At 55.2% G+C, this 17,580-nt stretch overlaps 2 protein-coding genes across 6 annotated transcripts in view; both read right to left on the bottom strand.

The window, feature by feature from the left end:
- UNKL (unk like zinc finger) overlaps positions 1 to 7,046 on the bottom strand; it is a 42,007-nt gene extending 34,961 nt beyond the window's left edge. Inside the window, exons 1-2 of one of the 5 annotated variants that reach the window (XM_030763589.2) lie at positions 6,935 to 7,046; positions 5,436 to 5,645 (exon numbers count right to left, since the gene is read on the bottom strand). In XM_030763589.2, coding sequence (XP_030619449.1) covers positions 5,436 to 5,645; positions 6,935 to 7,011 — 287 coding nt within the window. In that variant the 5' untranslated portion in view covers positions 7,012 to 7,046. Of the gene's footprint in view, positions 1 to 5,435; positions 6,567 to 6,934 lie in introns of those variants that run through there. The other 4 variants (XM_022594424.2, XM_089896412.1, XM_089896414.1 and 1 more) reach the window with 4 other exon arrangements.
- A 3,475-nt stretch (positions 7,047 to 10,521) lies between these two features.
- On the bottom strand, positions 10,522 to 11,200 carry UQCC4 (ubiquinol-cytochrome c reductase complex assembly factor 4). Its single transcript, XM_022594431.3, has 2 exons — positions 11,096 to 11,200; positions 10,522 to 11,019 (listed from the first exon to the last, which is right to left on the bottom strand). Exons 1-2 carry the CDS (start codon positions 11,125 to 11,127, stop codon positions 10,644 to 10,646), a joined length of 408 nt encoding a protein of 135 aa, XP_022450139.2. The 5' UTR covers positions 11,128 to 11,200; the 3' UTR covers positions 10,522 to 10,643.
- Between the last annotated feature and the right edge of the window lie 6,380 nt (positions 11,201 to 17,580).

Below are 17,580 nucleotides of genomic sequence, written 5' to 3'. Positions count from 1 at the left end.
CCACAACTCACCCAAAACAAAGGTGGACCCACAAACTCAGTTCCACTATACATCAACATCGGTCAGCAAGCCAGGCTGGAGCGCATCACAACCACCTGGATGGTCTGCTAACCCCAGACCATCTGATCTCGGCGGAAACCTTGGGTAGAAACTGCTGGCAAGTTCCCAGGTGATGCTGCTGCTGCTGATCTGGGGGCCGCACTGGGAGAACCACTGGGCTGAGACGGACACTCAAGCACAACATGATGCTCTCCTAGTCCTCAGGGAGCTCAGGCATAGGTGGGGACCAGAATACAGCACAGAAATAACTGAGGTGTGAACTGGACCAGAACCGAGCAGCGGATATGGAAAATGAGTGGCAGCAGAAAAATGGGAAAAGGAAGACCTGTGTGCCACAGACAACTGGGGATGGCGAAAAGGTGGGGCTTGTGGGGAGAAGCTTGAGTGTCCCCCTCTTCTGTGACACTAGGGGTGGGGGGTTGCCAGTTAACCCCATGTGGACCACACACCCATCCATTCAGCCCGGCACCCCCAGCCTCTGGCTTCCAAGGGCTGCCCTGGACTCTCGAGCCAGGCCAGCGACCCCTCATTAATCCCTAACATGGACCATCAGCTGGGCAACAAGTCCACCTCCCTCCTCTGTGCCCCAAAAGCTGCCACCCTCTCCGAGGAACCTGTCTCTGCTGAGGCCGTCTCCCCACTAGCCTCCAAGGAGCACCAGAGCTCCCTGTGCCAGTCGCTCCCTCCCAGTCACCTCCTCATCCCTGGCCCTTCAATCAAAGCAGGAGGGCCTGAAATGCTACAATCACTCTCACGTTCTTCTGCTTCTTCTACATACTGGTCTCTGACAGGTCCAACTCAGTCACCTAATTGTAATTTCTTTCCTTAAGTTGGCTGATTTGTAAAGCCTGTGTCTTCCTCTAGACTGTTAAGTAGCTCCCTGACTCCTAAATATTATGTTCTAACGTGGCCTGCCCTTGGCTTTCACCTCACCCCGAATGCCCAAGCAGAGTTCACTTATATGGTCAGTTTAAACAGCAACAGCTTATAACCATCCTGAAGTGAATGGACTTTCACCTAAGCCTTAGGTCCTAGGACACCTGACTTTTTAAAATTAAACATTGCAGGAACATCTCTCAACAGACAAGTCAGACTAAGGACAAGTATGACACAGCAGGCACACCAAGACTTGGGCATGTAGAAAAGTTTCTGTACATCAGCAAGCTCCCACAGTGCCCAAATTCACGGCTGGGAGGTCCCAGGCAACGTGCAGTGAGGAGGGAGGGAGCTGTGGGGAGAAGTGCTGGGCCTGCCAGGTGAAAACATGGTAGGGAGCCCTACCAACAACAAGGCAGATCTCTAGAGCCAATCTGGAAAGTTATAGCACAGTAATGGGGCAGGCTCACTTCTTATTAAAACCAAGAAAACCTATAAAATGTGGGGTCTGGAGGGCCGCCTCCAGGGACTGCCTGCTTGTGGGAGAAGGAGGGTTATCAGAAAAGAGGATGGTCACTTTGTATAGTTGGGGACTGCTTGTATTGTCTGCCAATGAAAATGTTCCCCTGGAGGGGCCCCTCAGACCCCTGGAAGGGCCTTTGCTTTTTATGGGTCAGAACCTACCTCTGTAAACGCACCTGACATGCATTTACAAGCACAAAACGGACACATGGTCTCCTGGGAGCGGAAGCACACCTAGGTTACAGGTGGGAAGACCCGCCCTGACGGTCTATGGTCCAGCGCAGCGAACAGGACTAGCTGGGGGGCTGGGTCTGTCCCCACCCACTGCCTCTCTCAGAGTAGATTTCAGGATGTGGCTGGACCGCGACAAACCTCCAGCCAAGCTTCGCTCCGGCAAGCGAGCGTCGCTTTCTTCAAAATCCCAGCCTGAGAAATACCTGCGACGGATCCGCACGGGTGGGAACAGCGACCCTGTGGGGTGGGCCGGCCCTCAAGCTCGGAGGCAGCGCCCGCTCCGCCGACTCGCTCTTGGCCGACTACAGACGGCGCGTAGCGAGCTGCAGACCCAGGCGGTCCAGCCGCGCCGCGGGGAGGCCAGTTCCCACGGGGGCGGGGCGGGGCTCACGTGACCTGGACGGCCAATCGAGGCCCGCGCCGGGGAAGGGGCGTGCCCGCCAGAACAAAGGGCGCCGCGAGAGGGAGGACCTGGGGCGCTAGCACTGAGGGGCCTTCCCGGCCACAGGGTGCCCGCCGGCGGAGGGTGACAGCGGGGTGGGGTGGTGGGGGGATGTGGCGGACGGGGAGGGGCCACGGAAGGAGGGGTGACAGAGAGAGGGGGGAGGGTGACTGCGCACGGAGTAAAAGGGGTGACATAGGGGGTGCCCATGGGGAGGAGGAGATGAGGGGGCTACCCAGAGATGACAGCAGGAGTACTCACAGGGGGTGGAGGTGACAGATGGGGAGGGGTCACTGGGAGGAGGGTGACAGTGAGAGGGGAAGGGTGACGGACTACCCGCTAATGAAAAGGGGTGACAGCGGGGGTGTGACAGCGGGGGAGGAGTGCCTGCAAATGAAAGGGGGTGACAGAAGGGGAGGGGGCCACAGGAGGAGAGGTGACAGCAAGGGGGGAGAATGACCACCTGCCTAGGACAGGAGTTGACATCACAGGGGTGCCAACCCTCTTGGGGGTCCCACCCTCCTGGCCACGGCTCAGCCCCACAGCGCCCCCATCAAGCTCCAAGAACTTGTGCTTATGTCACCTGATATTGGCTGAAGGGTCTTTGGTCTCTGATACATATTCATGATTTACAATAACAGGTTGGTAGTACATATGCCCAAAATAGACCCTTCAAGAACCAATGAACTGAAATAAAAGGAAAGCCCTTTCCTTGCTCTGAAAAGTAGTATCTATTTACAGATTCCATGGCAACGCTGCACGAGCTAGAATATGTAATTCAACAGGACAAACTCTGGGAAGTCTATCTCCCGTGGAATGAGTGGTAATTACTAAGGAGAGATTCTCAGGGGAGATGTCTGGCCTGTCAAACACTTCCTATGGGGCTGAAGCAAGTCATCTCATGTGCTCACTAAAAGTCACAAACAAAATCTTTAATAAGACACGTGTACTTTCATACTGTGTGTACATGTACACAGGATGCACCCAAAACAGTATCAAACAACCATCTTAGTCCCATTCTTCTTCTCAATGATAACCTGCTAACCTGCATGCTATCTGGACTATATGTTAAGTTTTTTTTTTTTGGCTGCACCATGCGGCTTGGGGGATCTTAGTTCCCTCACCAGGGACTGAACTTGGGCCCTCGGCAGTGAAAGCCCGGAGTCGTAACCACTGGACCGCCAGGGAATTCCCCATGTTAATGTTTCTGCAATAAATAATTGTAATATTTAACTAATATTTGAGTCCAGCTTAAAAGGACCATCCACAGGTAGGTGTCCACTGCAGCACTCTTCATTCCGTAGGAACTGGACCCCACCCTGGATATCCAGCAATGGGGCCAAATCCATACCAGGACATTCAGACTCCGGAACCCAAAACAGCTGTTAAAATATGCTTTCTTTCTGGCACAGTGGTTAAGAATATGCCTGCCAATGCAAAGGACACGGGTTCAAGCCCTAGTCTGGGAAGATCCCATATGCTGGGGAGCAACTAAGCCCGTGCACCACAACTACTGAGCCTGCACTCTAGAGCCCACGAGCCACAACTACTGAGCCTGCATGCCACAACTACTGAAGCCCGCGTGTCTAGAGCCCATGCTCCACAACAAGAGAAGCCACCACAATGAGAAGCCCGCGCACCACAACGAAGAGTAGCCCCCGCTCTCTGCAACTAAAGAAAGCCCTCACGGAACAACGAAGACCGAACACAGCCAAAAAATAAAATTAATTAATTAATTAAAAAAATATATATGCTTTCTTTTCATGCATTAAAAGCATCACCAGTTTAAAAAAAAAAAAAAAGCATCACCAGTGAGGGGACTTCCCTGGCAGCCCAGAGGTTAAGAATCTATGCTTCTACTGCAGGGGGTGCAGGTTCGATCCCTCATGGGGGAAACTAAGATCCCACATGCCATGCGGTGCAGCCAAAAAAAAAAAAAAAAAAAAAAGCTTCACCAGTGAATACTGCCAAATAGTCCAAATAGTCCCCCATCCTGGACTCTGGAATGGGGTCAGACATGCTAGGTGACTGGATCCCTGCACCAGTGTCTCAGCAGTGGCCCCTGGGGGCAACTCAGGACTTAAGGTCCAGAGAGGTGACTGACGTGACCAAGGGATATGAGGGACCAGAGGCCAGGCCTTAGCTAGACAAAAATATCTCTCTTCTGTAGACGCATTTGCAGAAAACAGCAGCTCAAGATGCAATTAAATAATGCATTTTTAAAACTTCACAGAAGTATAATACCATCTTAACCAAAGTGGAGCTGGCTACATTATTTCCACAGGCTCCAGGCTGCCTTAACAACAACCCTATTTAACTATCTGGTGTTCAATTAAAAACCTTTCAAGAAATATATAAAGCTTTTAAGATGATCACCATAGGTCAAAAGTTTACTCCCTGACCTAAGCATTTTTGAAAATGAAGAACAGATTCACATGGGTCTCCCTGTGCAGCAGCGTGAAAGTTGTCTTTAAAAGGGACCATACCTGGAGAACCACCTCCCTTCAGAGGGTCAGGGGAGGAAGCCTACAGCGCCTCCCCCAGATCAGACCAGGATCCAACAGAAGCTGAACAAGCTGCTCTTTCCAAGAGGCCCTGGGGCACAACGCCACCACCTCACCTCCAGGTGGGAATGGATAGGCTCTTCTCAAACGGCCCACAGGAAAAAAGCAAGACCTCCCTCTACCAATCTCTGCCAGTTATATGAATGTACAATCTGACTTGTACTTTCCGTGTTTTCCTATTCTACATATTTCAAAATGAAGACATCTGTTCACAACACCATTAGGAAACTTGTGAAAAAAAAAAAAGCAACCAAAACAAAACCTTGATTTCCTAAACTTTAAAAGTGCTACACAAATAACTTTCCTATCAATTTTTTAAAAAATAAACATATAAACAGAAAGAAAGGAACCATTCCAGAAACATTTGCACAATGTGAGCAAACCTTCTAACAAGCTCTCTGACCAAAAGGCAACTGACAACTACAAAATGGTTCTAAACTCAAAAGGTTTACCTCATAAGGGTTGGTTCTAATGCAGGGAATTTACAGAACTGGGTGGCAATCAAAAGTGGGAAGTGCAGCAAAATCGGTTTGTCCCGTACAGGGTTATCCCCCAGCCAGATGCGGTTCTTCCCACACTGGCCGAGAAATAGGGAAATGTCCCCACCAAGACCAGCGGTCACGGGAAAACTTCATAGTGAAGACTGGGCCCTGCAGGTGCCAGGTGCTGGAAAGCCCAGGTCCGCCACCCACTCAGGTGTGGGGGCCACGCTGCCCCGCGCGGCCGCACACACTCACTCGTCGCCGTCGGGGCACAAGCCGCTGGCCTCGTCGTACTTGGAGCAGTACACGTCCGGGCTGTAGTTAAAAGTGCCGTCGCGCCTGCGGAGCGGTCTGCGCCGACGCTGATTTAGGAAATGCCAATGGAAACAGGTAAATGGCCTGTGCTGGGTGCACTTGTGCTGCACAAACAGGGAGCACTGCTCTGTCCTAAACTCCTTTAGATACCTAAAAAGACAAACAGCGTTGGGGTCGCTTCCGTTGCCACCGCCGCCGGCGGGCGGCCCGAGGACTCGTGGGCAGGGGTCAGATCCCGTGCGCCCGAGGGCCCCGACCCCAGGCGCGATCTCCCACTCTGCCGACCCCCTTCCCGCCTGTCCCCACCCAGGTGCGTTTCTCAGACCCCAGGCACGATCCCACATCCCTGACCCCAGATGCGACCTTCGACCCCAGGTGCAAACCCCCATCCTCTATCCCAGGTATGGTCCCAGATTCCAGGTGCGACCCCGGACCCCAGGCGCAGCCCCCCATCTCCAATCGCAGGCACAATCCCCTAACCCAGGTGAAACTCCCCATCCCCGACCCCAAGTGCGACCCCCGACCCCAGGCGCCGCTATCCATCCCAGACCCCAGGTGTGATCCCCAAGCTCAGGTGCAACCTCTCACTCTGAGTTCAGACACCCTACCCACCCCCCCGCCCCCGCAAGCCCAGTCGCGTTCCTCGGGTCCCAGGAATGGTTTGCCAATCCTAGACACGGTCCCCGACCCCAGGCGCGACCCCGCAGAATCCAGGCGCGGACTCCTGGCCCAAGGCGCAGCGCCCCCCATCTCCGATCTCAGGCGTTAACACCCACTCCGACTCCAGACGATCCCTGACGGCCTCCCCCCCGCGGAGCCCGGGCGAGTTCCCGGACCTCAGGCGCGATCCCTCAGACCCCATGCACAGCCTCCTCATGCAAAACACAGACGCGACCCCCAATTTCAGGTGCGATACCCCGACTCCAGGAACGCCCGGGTCCCCAAGCCCCGGAACCATCCCTGACCCCAGGAGAAGGCAGCTGGAGCCCAGATGGCCGCCCTCCGCCCGAGCCCAGGCGCGGTCCCCAATCCCCGACTACAGGCGCAGTCTCGGCGGCCCCCGACCCACGACCCCAGGCGCTGTTCCCCGATCCCCAACCCAGGCGCGTGGACCCCCGACCTCGTTCTCCAGCCCCCAAGCCCAGGTGCCACCCCAGACCCTGGGCGCCGCCTCCTGAGCTCAGGCGGCGGTAGCTGAGTAGGATGGTGGTCCACCAGCCCAGAGTCCAGGCGCGGCGCGGAGGCTGGAGGGCCGGCTGGCCAGGGGGCTGCAAGGGAGAGGCAGGGGGCGGGGGGAACGGGGAGAGGGGCGGCGCGGGGCCCCAGGCCGCACCCGGAGGCAGCTCCCAGGCCCAGGGGCGCGGGGGCGCGGGCCGGGGGCGCGCGGGGCCGCCCCCTGCCCCGCCCCCGCTCCAGCCACGGCCAGCCCGGGCACTGACCTGTAGTGGGTCGGCTTCTCGGTCTGCGGGGGGGACCCGCTCAACGCCGCCGCCGCCGCTTTCGAAACCGACGGCATTTTCAGTCAAAACAATGCAGCGCGCATGCGCCGCGCGGGCCCGCCCCCGCCCCTCCGGATCTCCCCCCTCGCGGAGCCCACCCGCGCCCCCCGCCGGGACGGCCACGCCCCCGCCACGCCCCCATCCGGCGCCCGGCGCAGTGCCGGAGGCCCAGTGAACTTCCCAGCACCAGGCGCCAAGCGGGGACCCGCGCGCACCCCAAACCACGCCATGCCCCGAGCCCGCCGCCTCGGCCGGACGCCTCCACCCACCGTGCCCCCCCCGGCCTCCACGTTCACAGCCCATCTTGCACTTGCTTGGTCCCGTTCCCGCTGCCGCCTTCAACGCACCACGGCTGCCCCACGCGCTCTGAACGCCCTGACAGCGCCCTGAGCAGCTCCAGGCTCCGAGACGGAGCCGACAGGTCCTGAGTAGACAGCGCGCCCAGGCTGCTCACACTCGCCTTCATTCGTTCTATGACCCCCGGGTTGGGTGCTGACACCGCAAAGAGTGGCTCCAGTTGCTTAGGGCTTGGTGTGGGGGAGAGAAGGGGAAAGGAGGCCTGACTGCTCATGGGTAGCGGGTTTCTTTTAGGAGTACGCACAGGCCCTAAAATTACATCGTGGTAATGGTTGCCCCTACGAATACACTAAAAAATCAATTGTATACTTTAAATGGGTGAATTGAATAATATGTGAACTACATATCAATAGAGCTGATTTTTAAAAAAGAATCCAAAGGCTCGAGGTCAAGGGGGAGACAGACCGACAGACAGACAGACACACACACACACACACACACACACACACACACACACACGCCCTCTTCACCAACAGGGTGGGCGGGGATGCAAAGAGGGTGGGAACTCTGGGAGGCAGGCACCAGCTGCCACCCCCGGTAAGCCCTACCACTCAGGGACCCAGCTCATCTGACCCTGGAGGAGGAAGCAGGGTGTGCATTTCGGGAGGGAGAACCCAGACCCAGAGTACATTGTTTTGTAAATATATAGCATGAAACATTTTTTTTTTTTTGGCCGGGCTGCACGGTTTGAGATCTCAGAGTTCTAACCACTGGACCGCCAGGGAATTCCTCTGAGACATTATTTAAAATTTTCAACCTCGCTAGTAATTTTTTTTAATGCAAATTAAAACAAGGAAGAGCCCATGGAGCAGGCAGACTTTTTGTTGTTCTTAACAGCAACCCACAATGCTGGTGACCTGCAGCAAGAAAAGCCCTTAAAGGAAGTGTGGCTGGGAGGACGAATGGGTACTGACCTTTACAGAAAATAATCTGTTCCATTTCTAGAAACTCCAACCTAAAAAAGAATGAGATTCAGACAAAGATGTACAAAGATAATTATCAAAGTTATTTGGCAAAAACTTAAAGAGCACCTCACAGAGAATGACAATGCTTCCTGAGAATTGTTAATGACAAGAAAAATGCTCCTACTTAAGTGACAAAAGGAAGCAAGATACTGCAGTTCCATACGTTTGTTCCCAAGCATGTAAGTTTCTGTTTTTTTTTAAACACAAGTAATACAGTAAAATAAGCCATCACTTGCTGGTGGGATGAATGACTACTTTCTTTATATGTTCACATTGTCTAAAGGAATTACTACCTCTACAAACATTACATTTAAACCTGGAAATTAAAATAGCAAAAAATCAACATGATATTTTTGAAGAAAATCAAGCAGAAGAATGAAACAAGGCCCATGAATTCTTTGGAGGAGGACTAAACAGATCTTGAAGACTGCCAGGATGCAGGGAATGAGAAAGAAGTTTAAGATATTTCCGAAGTCCCGAGCTGGGAGGAATACAGAGCAAAGAAACAGGTTTGGGGAGAGCTTAACTCTGTTTTGGACCTAAGGAGCTTGAGGAACCTGTAAAGTCCAGTAGAGAAGTATAGAGAGCCACCTCGAGCTTAAAAAAGGAAGTTGGGGGCTCAAGATAAAGAAATTTGGGGATCTTTGCTGTAGAGGTGGGAGAAAAGATGCCTACCCAAGAGGCACCTTCCTTGAAGAGAGCAAAGAGAACTGTGACAGGCTGTAAAGATTGTCATTTTTCATGCTTTTGAAGAATGTTCTTAAAAGGCTGGGGTAGTACCCAGACGTTAAAATTTTAAAAAATCCAAGGAAAAGAGGTTACCTAAGTCGATGGCCTCATGTCTTCCAAGCCTCAGCAGCTTGGAAGATATGAGGCCGTCGACTTAGGTAACCTCTTTTCCTTGGATTTTTTAAAATACAATTTTCTCCATCTTCTGCCCAACAGTGCTCACAGCAGTTACCTCTAGGTGGTGGGATTATTACTGTTTCTGATTCTCTACCTTTTGCTTATTACACTGTTTAACTTTTCCAGATAAATCATATTGCTTTGGTCATGTGAAAATTATTTTTAATTAAAACAAAATTTCTTCTCGTTAGTTCTGACTTTTTTTCCTGCAGGAGCTAGTGAGAGTAAAGTCAGGGTTCAGGTTTGAATGACTGTTGCTCAAATAAAATGGTTCACAACCAAATAGGTCACAACCACACCAGGTCAGAGAAAGGACATCTTAGTTCTTTGCTCCCAGTGGAACTAATGATGTAGCCTGAGCCATGATTAGGTCAATCCTTCTGAATCTTGGTCTCTTCATCTTTAAAAAATATATATACTTCTCTTAGCACCACCTCCCTGACAAGCATAATTTACCAAGGCGGGCCAGACCTTGGCCAAGGCCTTGTGAGAAGCCAGTACACTGCCATACAGTCAGTGGTCTTCAACCATCCGAGTGAGAGAAATTTCCACTTAACTTTGGCACCAAAGATATGCCAAGATAAAACGTTCCACTAGAACCTTAAATAAATAAAATCTTCCCTTTTATGCATCTTGTATTTAATCCAGAATTAAGAAAGTTTCCTACTAAGCAGTACTTGAAAACATATCATTTACATACCCCAAATATTGCCTCTAAGTTGTCCATAAAAATATTTATCAATGTTATTCCACTCAGAAAGTTGTTGCCTTGCTAAAATTAAAAACTGGAAGAGAAGTGAGAAAGTGTTCCACAATTAACATTTAGGTTTCTTTCCTCAGTTCCTATTCTGGAAAAAACAAACAAACAAACAAAGGAACTGAAAAGACTAGAAGGCTCCCTTTTCTAAATGAAATGCAAAAAAAACAAAAACAAAAAACCAAACACTGGCTTAATTCCACATTACCAAATTAATATTTATTGTTAGTCTGTTAAACTAACATCAATTTATAGACATCACGGTACACTGTAAAACAAAACGTTTAACTCTTGTGCCAGTTATTCTGTCTCAGAAAGCAAATGACCTGCAAAGTGGATCACACTGGATTACAAGTGTCACCAGCATCCCTTTGGAAACGTGATAATGTTGTACAAAGATATCCCAAATCCAACAGCACACGCTGCAACCAAAACCCTTTCTATAGACCTGAAAAGTCTTTTGGACGTATTCGATGGCAACAAGTATCAGGCAAAGAGCCGGTTCCGATTTGCTGACATTCTGCTGTGCCTTCAACGAGTCAGCTTTGCCAGGCGCGCCATCCAAGTCCTTCAGTCTGGGGACGCGCATAACCAGGACAGAAACGGTCAAACGCGACGTCAAAGCCTAAAGACTGAGGTCTGTTCCCTCGCTGCTGGCACCCCATTAAGTTCTCGCCCCATGGGCCACCGGAGTTCCAGGCTCTTCAGAACGATCGCTGGGCTCCGGTACCTCTTCTTCCAACATCCGTCCCAACCACCGGTCCGCGCTGGTCTCCTGTCTAAAGAAGCACCAGATGACCAGAACCATGAGACACAGGCTGAAGGGCAGCACCCTCCACCAGGGCCGCTGCTGCTCCCTTCCTAGGGAGTGCTTCACTGTCCAGCGGAACGGGATGGCTTTGCTGGAGGAAAACTGAAGGGGGCGGTTAGGGTCAACCTCTTCCTCACCCTCGGCCGCGGGCTGGGCACTAGCCCGGCCACCGGGCGGAGGATGCAGGCTTCGGAAAGGCCAGCGCACGAGCCTCAGTACCCGGAGGGCCCTGGAAGAGAGAGAACAGTGAGCGCGCCCGCCCGCCATTCTCACCCTAGGTCCCGCCGAGACCGCGCGGACCTCACCCAGCAGCCGGCGCCCACAGCACGCAGCTCATCGCGACCCCGTCGCGTCACTTCCGTCGCGCGAAGCCGGAAGCCGCGCGCTGTTCCTGGCCTCCGCTCACGACTACAGAACGTGGACCCACTCGCGCAACGGAAATGACTCACGTCCTCAGGCGGCCTCTTCCGTCGTAGACCCGCCCCCGGCCAGCCGCGCTGGCATGCCGGGAAATGTAGTTCGCCTCCGGTCCGAAGAGGAACTAGCGGGCAGGTTCCTAGGTTTCCGCGCCGGGCTTGAGGCCGGCCGGCGGGGACGGGATGCTGGCGTCGTCCTCCGACGAGCTCGCCTCAGCGCGGGTCTCACCGTCGGCCGGGCTCGCCTGAGATCGGGGCCCTGGGCCCACACTCCACACCCTTCCCGCCAGGCAGGCGCAGCCCCTGGACGCCTCCTCCCCGGGACCTGGCGACGCCGTTTTGCTCTTTTCATTGGACTTTCAGCCACGGAGTCATCTTGTCCCCTCGACTAGTGTCCGCCGCCCCATGGCCGCGGACCCTCACCCAGCCCTGGCGCTTTGCGTTGCTCTGTGCTGCGCACGAATAGCCGCGTCTACACCACCCGCCCTGCGGGACAGGCGTTTCTGCGCACTGATCAGCCGCAGGGCCGCCATCTCTCACCCACCGCAGCAGAGCACGCCCACGGCTGTCACCGGGAAGCCAGCAGGCACTCGGACAAGTCTCTCTCTCCAGGCCAGCGGAACCACCAGTGCAGAGCCTAGCGCGCCATCATCTTTGTGGATGGAGGCTGCAGCCTGCTCCGGGGGAACCTTCCCATCCACCTTAGGAGTCAGGCCGGGAGGGTCACCCTCGGGCTGTCCTGGGACTTCCTGTCTACCCGGTTCCCCAGTTGACTTCATAGGGAAGCTGCTGGAGCCTTCTGCCTTCAAGGCAAACTAGCCCTGGCTCTGCTGAGCCGTCCTGTCTGGAGACCACATAGGAGCACCCAGGCGTCATCACAGACTATGTGGAGACGTGGAGATGTGCTGGGGGTGGGGGGTGGGGATTGACGGTGACAAAATCAGATTACGAGGCCACCTTGTGAACTGTGACGACTGAAAAAAAAAAAAAAGCACAACGTGAGAGTTTTTCTGCCAGTTTTTGCCAGAGCACAGAGGGCCTCATTCCTGATCTCTGCCCTGAACTCCTTTAAGGGTGTGTTGAAGGTCAGTGACTGCAGTGTCAGGTGACTTCATTCTTGTAGAACCAGGTGACAAGCAACAATTTTTAGTTGGCAGCTGTAATGTGCTGCCTCCTGGTTCAGAATCTTTGCCTCTGGAGCATCTCCTGCACCTGCTTTCTGGCAGGAGAAGCACCAGCCTCGGGGACCAGTTCTTCACCTCTCAGGAAGTCTAGAGACACTTAAGCAAGGGTGGCGGGCTGGAGGTGTTCCTAGCTCAGCAGCATCTGGGAGATCTCCCCACCCTGGGAAGACCAAACCTGGACGCCTGGTGGCAGCTCAGCTGCAAAGCCAGGACTGTGTTCAGAGCTGCTGTGTCAACAGAGGCACCTGTGTGCCCACATCCTCCTCACTGGGCTCCACCCCACCTGTTCCACCCCAGAACCCCACCCAGAATCACTGCCAAACCAATTCGACCACAGGGAACCCCAGGAGCACCTACTGTGGGCGGGAGGATGGACCAGAATCATTCTGGTGTGCAGCCTGTAGGGCTTCCCGGAGGAGGTGGAGATCAAAGAGGCCTGAGGTTGGGGTGGAGCTGCTGACTGCAGCTTATGCAGCCACCTGGTTGGTATGCTAATTTAGGGCATCTGGGTACCAGCTGCCCTGGGACAGCAGAGGTGATGCAGAGCTGGGGGTCAACGGCAGGGGCTAGGGCTTCACCCCCAGGCAGGGCAGCCTCCAAAGCGTCACTAAACCTGTCCCACTGCTTTGGATGGGTGACAGAAATAAGACATCTCAGACAAGCACCCCTCGAGCCTCTGCTTCCTCAGCTGTAAAATGGGCATCTCCTGTCCTTCGCAGGCTGCTTCCAGGACTGGTGCTATGCCTGGGAAGCCCTCTGCCAGTCCCTGGGACAGCTGTTAAGACTGATAAGGGGACGGCATGGAAGCGTCCTTCCATCCTGAGGCAGTGGAGGGCTCCTTTACTGCCATCAGGCTCCTAGGGTGCTCTGAGGCCAGAGTCTGGGAGGAGCAGCGCAGGCCCACAACAAAGACTTAGCAAATCCACATGTCCAGTGGACCTCTTCTCTGTCCCCAAGTCCTGCTGGCACTGGTCTCCATTCTAGGTGAAGGCATGATGCAAAGGACGTGGGTCCTGCAGAGTCTGAGGAGGACAGCAGGCCTTGATCTCCGGGAGCTGGCCTGATGCTCAGAGCTGGGCTCTCCTGTAGGACGTAAACAATTTCAGAGAACACCAGTGTTGGACCAGGCCTCTCCGTGACCATGGTGGCTCAAGACCCCTTTATAATCACATCTAAACACAGGCAAAACATGGAAGTGGCCCAAAAAAGACCAAATACCCCCTTCCTGGCTGATGGGAGGGACCCGGGTCCTTTACCAACCATGGCTGGAGCCTTGCCTCATCTGCCCTCCTTCTGGATAAGATGTATTAAAGATGCTGTACTGGGTGGAATGATGTCCCTCCAAATTCTTATCCCCCTGGAGCCTTAGCACGTGACCCTATTTGGAAATAGGGTCTTTGTGGGTGTAATTAGTTAAAACTATGTCATAATGGATAGGGTGGGCCCTAAATGATGTCCTTATAAGAGGAAAAAAGACCCAGAGACGCACAGGGGAGCAGGCCATGTGAAGAGGCAGGCAGAGACTGGAGTGATGCGGCCACCAGCCAAGGAACACGGAGGACTGACGGCTACACCAGAAGCTAAGATTCTCCCCCAGAGCCTTCGTGGTTTCATATTTCTGGCCTCCAGAACGGTGAGAAAGTAACTTCTGTTGTTTTAAACCACCAATTGGTGGTCCTTTGTTATGGCAGCCCCTGGAGACTGATACAGATGCCCAGTCACAGTTACCCTGCTTGCTGACAGCACACAGCCCAGAGCAGAGCCCCTCACCCAACAATGGCTGAACCCAGAGCCCTTTCTAACGCCCGCCTCCTGAGACACCCATGTTCCGGGATATGAATTCTCCCTTGTGAAATCCACCCTGTTCAGTGACACATGTGTCCCTGGCAGCCTCTGGCTGGAGGGTGACAACGGCCCCAAATGCTGTGGTTTGCTTGACCCTCTCTGATGCGGTGGAGCCCAGAGTGGGTAAAGCCACAGCCAGATGCGGCCGGTGGCCCGGTGTCTCCAGGGCCCTCCCCTTCCTGACCCCAGCAGTCTCGGCAGGGCACTGGGTGACAGGTGCCCAGCACTGCCAGCGATGCCGCTCTTGTCCAAGGTCCCCCTCCTCCCAGAGGCATAAACCAACACCTCAGCCTTCATTATCTCAAAGCACACAGAGAAACCTCACACGAGGACTAATGTCCCACTAATGGGAGGGAGGCTGCAGCCCTTGTGTGCCCGATGGCGGGAGTAATTTACTGTAGCGCCACTTGAGAGCTGACATATTGGAGCTATTGATTTTCCCTGGGAAGATCAATATGGGGTGCATGGGGACAGGCAGGTCCACCACCTTTGGAAAGGCAGAGCCTTTCTCCCAGGGGCTGAGGCCTGACAGCAGGGGTGGGGGCTGGTGGGGGCAGGGTGAGCACAGAGCTCTGAAGGCCCCATACTGCCCACAATGGGGGCCTGGCTGGGAGCAGATGCCAGGGCATATGCTCAGGCCCCAAGCCTGGCAGCCTGAGTGCCTCAGCCCCCAGCCCCAGCCAGGAGCCCCCATGGGCACAGGGGGCTTGGGACACCCATGCCACTTGGCCTGGCACTGGCTGGCCACCCAATACCTGCAGGACATGTGTGGGCAGTGATTCTGGGAAAGTGCGTCTCTCCACCTACCCAGGGTCCCCCGGCTGCCATAACCCAGCCCAGCCTCACCTGTAACAAAAGCTGGAGTTCAGCCTCCACCCACCAGACTCCTGTGTCTATCTTGAGCATGGCTCTGACTCAGGAGGAGCAAGGAAGGGGATAATTCCACTAAGACCCAAGATCTGCTTCTTGAATCCCTCTCACGCCTGTCTCCCACCCTCACCTCCACATACTGTGCCTTGTTAGGCCCCATCGTTGATCGCTAGGACTGGTGCAGTGCACCCTCCCCAAGTCTCCGGTCTCAGGCCTCCTGTGTCCAGAGGCCCACCCCACACTGTGCTGCTGAGGTTCCTCTCCCCAAACACCTGCCTGCTCTGGGTTCTCTCCGACTCTAGAACTCTCCATCCTAGACTGGGGTTTCCTCCTTGTCTCTGGTCAGGCAGAAAAAGGCACTGGGATTCTGCCACCAGAGGACAAGTGTCTGGTTGTCTGTGGTCAGTCTTCCCACAGCTGGCACGAATGGACACCTCGCTGGGTCACTCTTGGGACCCAGAGCCCCTTCCACAGCCCCAGTTCCACTGACTGGGAGCCTGAGGCAGAGGCCAGGATGGAAAAGTGGGCCTGTGGGGTGGGGGGTGAAAACCACCCTGGGGCCTCTTTCCTGCAAAAGCCCCACTGCCACTCTGCGATTTGGTTCCAGTGATGCTGGGAAGAGCTGAGGCCCTGGCCGACTTGGCTCCCAGTACAGGAGGAAGGTCCAAGCTCCAGGGCCAGGCCAGGAGGTCCTGTGTACCACCCGCCCCACTTTCCAGCCAATGCTTCCAGCTCTGGGCTTCCTGTTGCTGCTGAAACAGGGAGCACAAACTGAGTGGCTTAAAACAACACTGATTTGTTGTGCAGTCCTGGAGGTCCGAGGTCCCAAGTGGGTTTCCCTGGCCCCAAATCAAGGTGTCTGCAGGTTTGTGCCCTGAAGGCTCCAGGGGAGAATCTCCTTGTCTTCCGGATTTTAGAGGCCGCTCCATTCCTTGGATTGCAGCCCCTCCACCTTCAAAGGTGACCTTCTGCTTCAGTCGCCACATCTCCCCCCACCCCCACTCGGACCCTCCTGCTTCCCTCTGTGACACACAAGCCCACTGGATAATCCAGGGCCATCTCCCATCTCAGGGTCCTTATCTCAGTCACATCCACTGGGTCCCTTTGCCAAGTGGGGTGAGGACGCAATTCCCAGGGATCAGGGTGTGGACATCTTTGGGGCCATCACTCAGCCTACCACAGGGGTGCCAGCTCCTCGCGATCTGGTTCCTTTCCAGGCTGTCCCCTCTGCTGGAACACCTTTACTTCCCCCGGCTTGGCTGGGTGAGCACCTGCCCCATCAACGCCTGCAAACCACCTCCTTTGTGAAGCCCCTCCTCTGGCCACAAAGGCCAGGACCTTCTGCATGACAGGGCTGCATCTCACCTTCCCCAGCCCGGCCCCCTTGCCCAGCACTTCCCTCGGGCCCCTGAGGCCCCACCCTGCGGGGCTGACCCCAACCTGGCCGGTCTCCAGGCCCTTCCCAGACCCCGGCCCTGGCTGTTCCCAATAGGCAGCAGCAGGCACTGCAGCTACAGCCAGAACAGCTGCTGAGGTCCAGCCCTGGGTCCTGGGCAGGTCATGGTGGGCGCTCCCTGGGCTGGCAGAGGGGCAGGGGCCGTATCTGGGCAAAGAGGGATTCTGGGGTCCCAGCAGTCCTGGGGAGCCACCGGGGACCCCAACCCCCAGCCTCCCCCAGGTCTTGGCTGACATCTGGGCTGTGCTGGGTCAGAGAGAGGCTGGCTAAGGCTGGGGCAGGGTCGACCCACAACCAGGACCTGGCAATTGTCATTGGACCCCAGGGTATAAGGACAGAACTGTGGCTGTGGCCAAGATCGGTTTCCAGGGACGGGGAAACTTGGACTGGACTCATGGGACTCACGGTGAAGGGGCTGTAATGGTGGGTGGTAACCACAGTGAGGACGCCCCCGGGCAGGACCCACGGGGCTGGAGGGGCCACCAAGCCCCTTAGGGGAAGGCACAGGAGCTAAAAAAGGAGCCAGAGAAGGGAGGTGTCACCTCAGCCTGGACGTGGGGACGAAGCCCTTGGGGGAGCAGTGATTCAATGGGGTTTGTTGCAAATGCACCTGCAGCTCTGGAACGGTGGGAAGTGGCAGGAGGGGGCTGGGCAGGGACTCTGGGGTCCCCACCTGCATAAACCCACCACCTGGGCCCTGGCTGGTGGTCCCTGGCCCTCCTGGGGCTTCCCAGGTCCTGCTGCTGGCCCAGAGCCCGTTCACCCAGAGCGCTGCAGAAGCAGGATGTCCTCTAGAGAAGGCTACTCCAGGAGTCAAAATAGCATGAAATTTAATTTTCCGCCTATTTGACAAGGCTTGGTCCAGGCCCCAATCAGTGGCGGAGATAAGGGTCCTCGGCCCCGGGTGTGAGCCAGCTGGGCGAGCGGCAAACACTCCACCGTCCCCCGGGCAGGCTGAGGCTCCCCCCGGCGGGGCCCTGGTTGCCGGGCGCTAAAGCAAACGGGCTCTATTTGCCCAG

Source organism: Delphinapterus leucas, chromosome 15, assembly GCF_059928025.1.
Source record: "Delphinapterus leucas isolate spDelLeu-1000000601 "Yukka" chromosome 15, BTC_Dleu_Yukka2, whole genome shotgun sequence".
NCBI classification, from domain to species: Eukaryota; Metazoa; Chordata; class Mammalia; order Artiodactyla; family Monodontidae; genus Delphinapterus; species Delphinapterus leucas.
The sequence above is the reverse complement of the archived record's forward strand: the minus strand, read 5'-3'. Positions and strand labels throughout refer to the sequence as shown.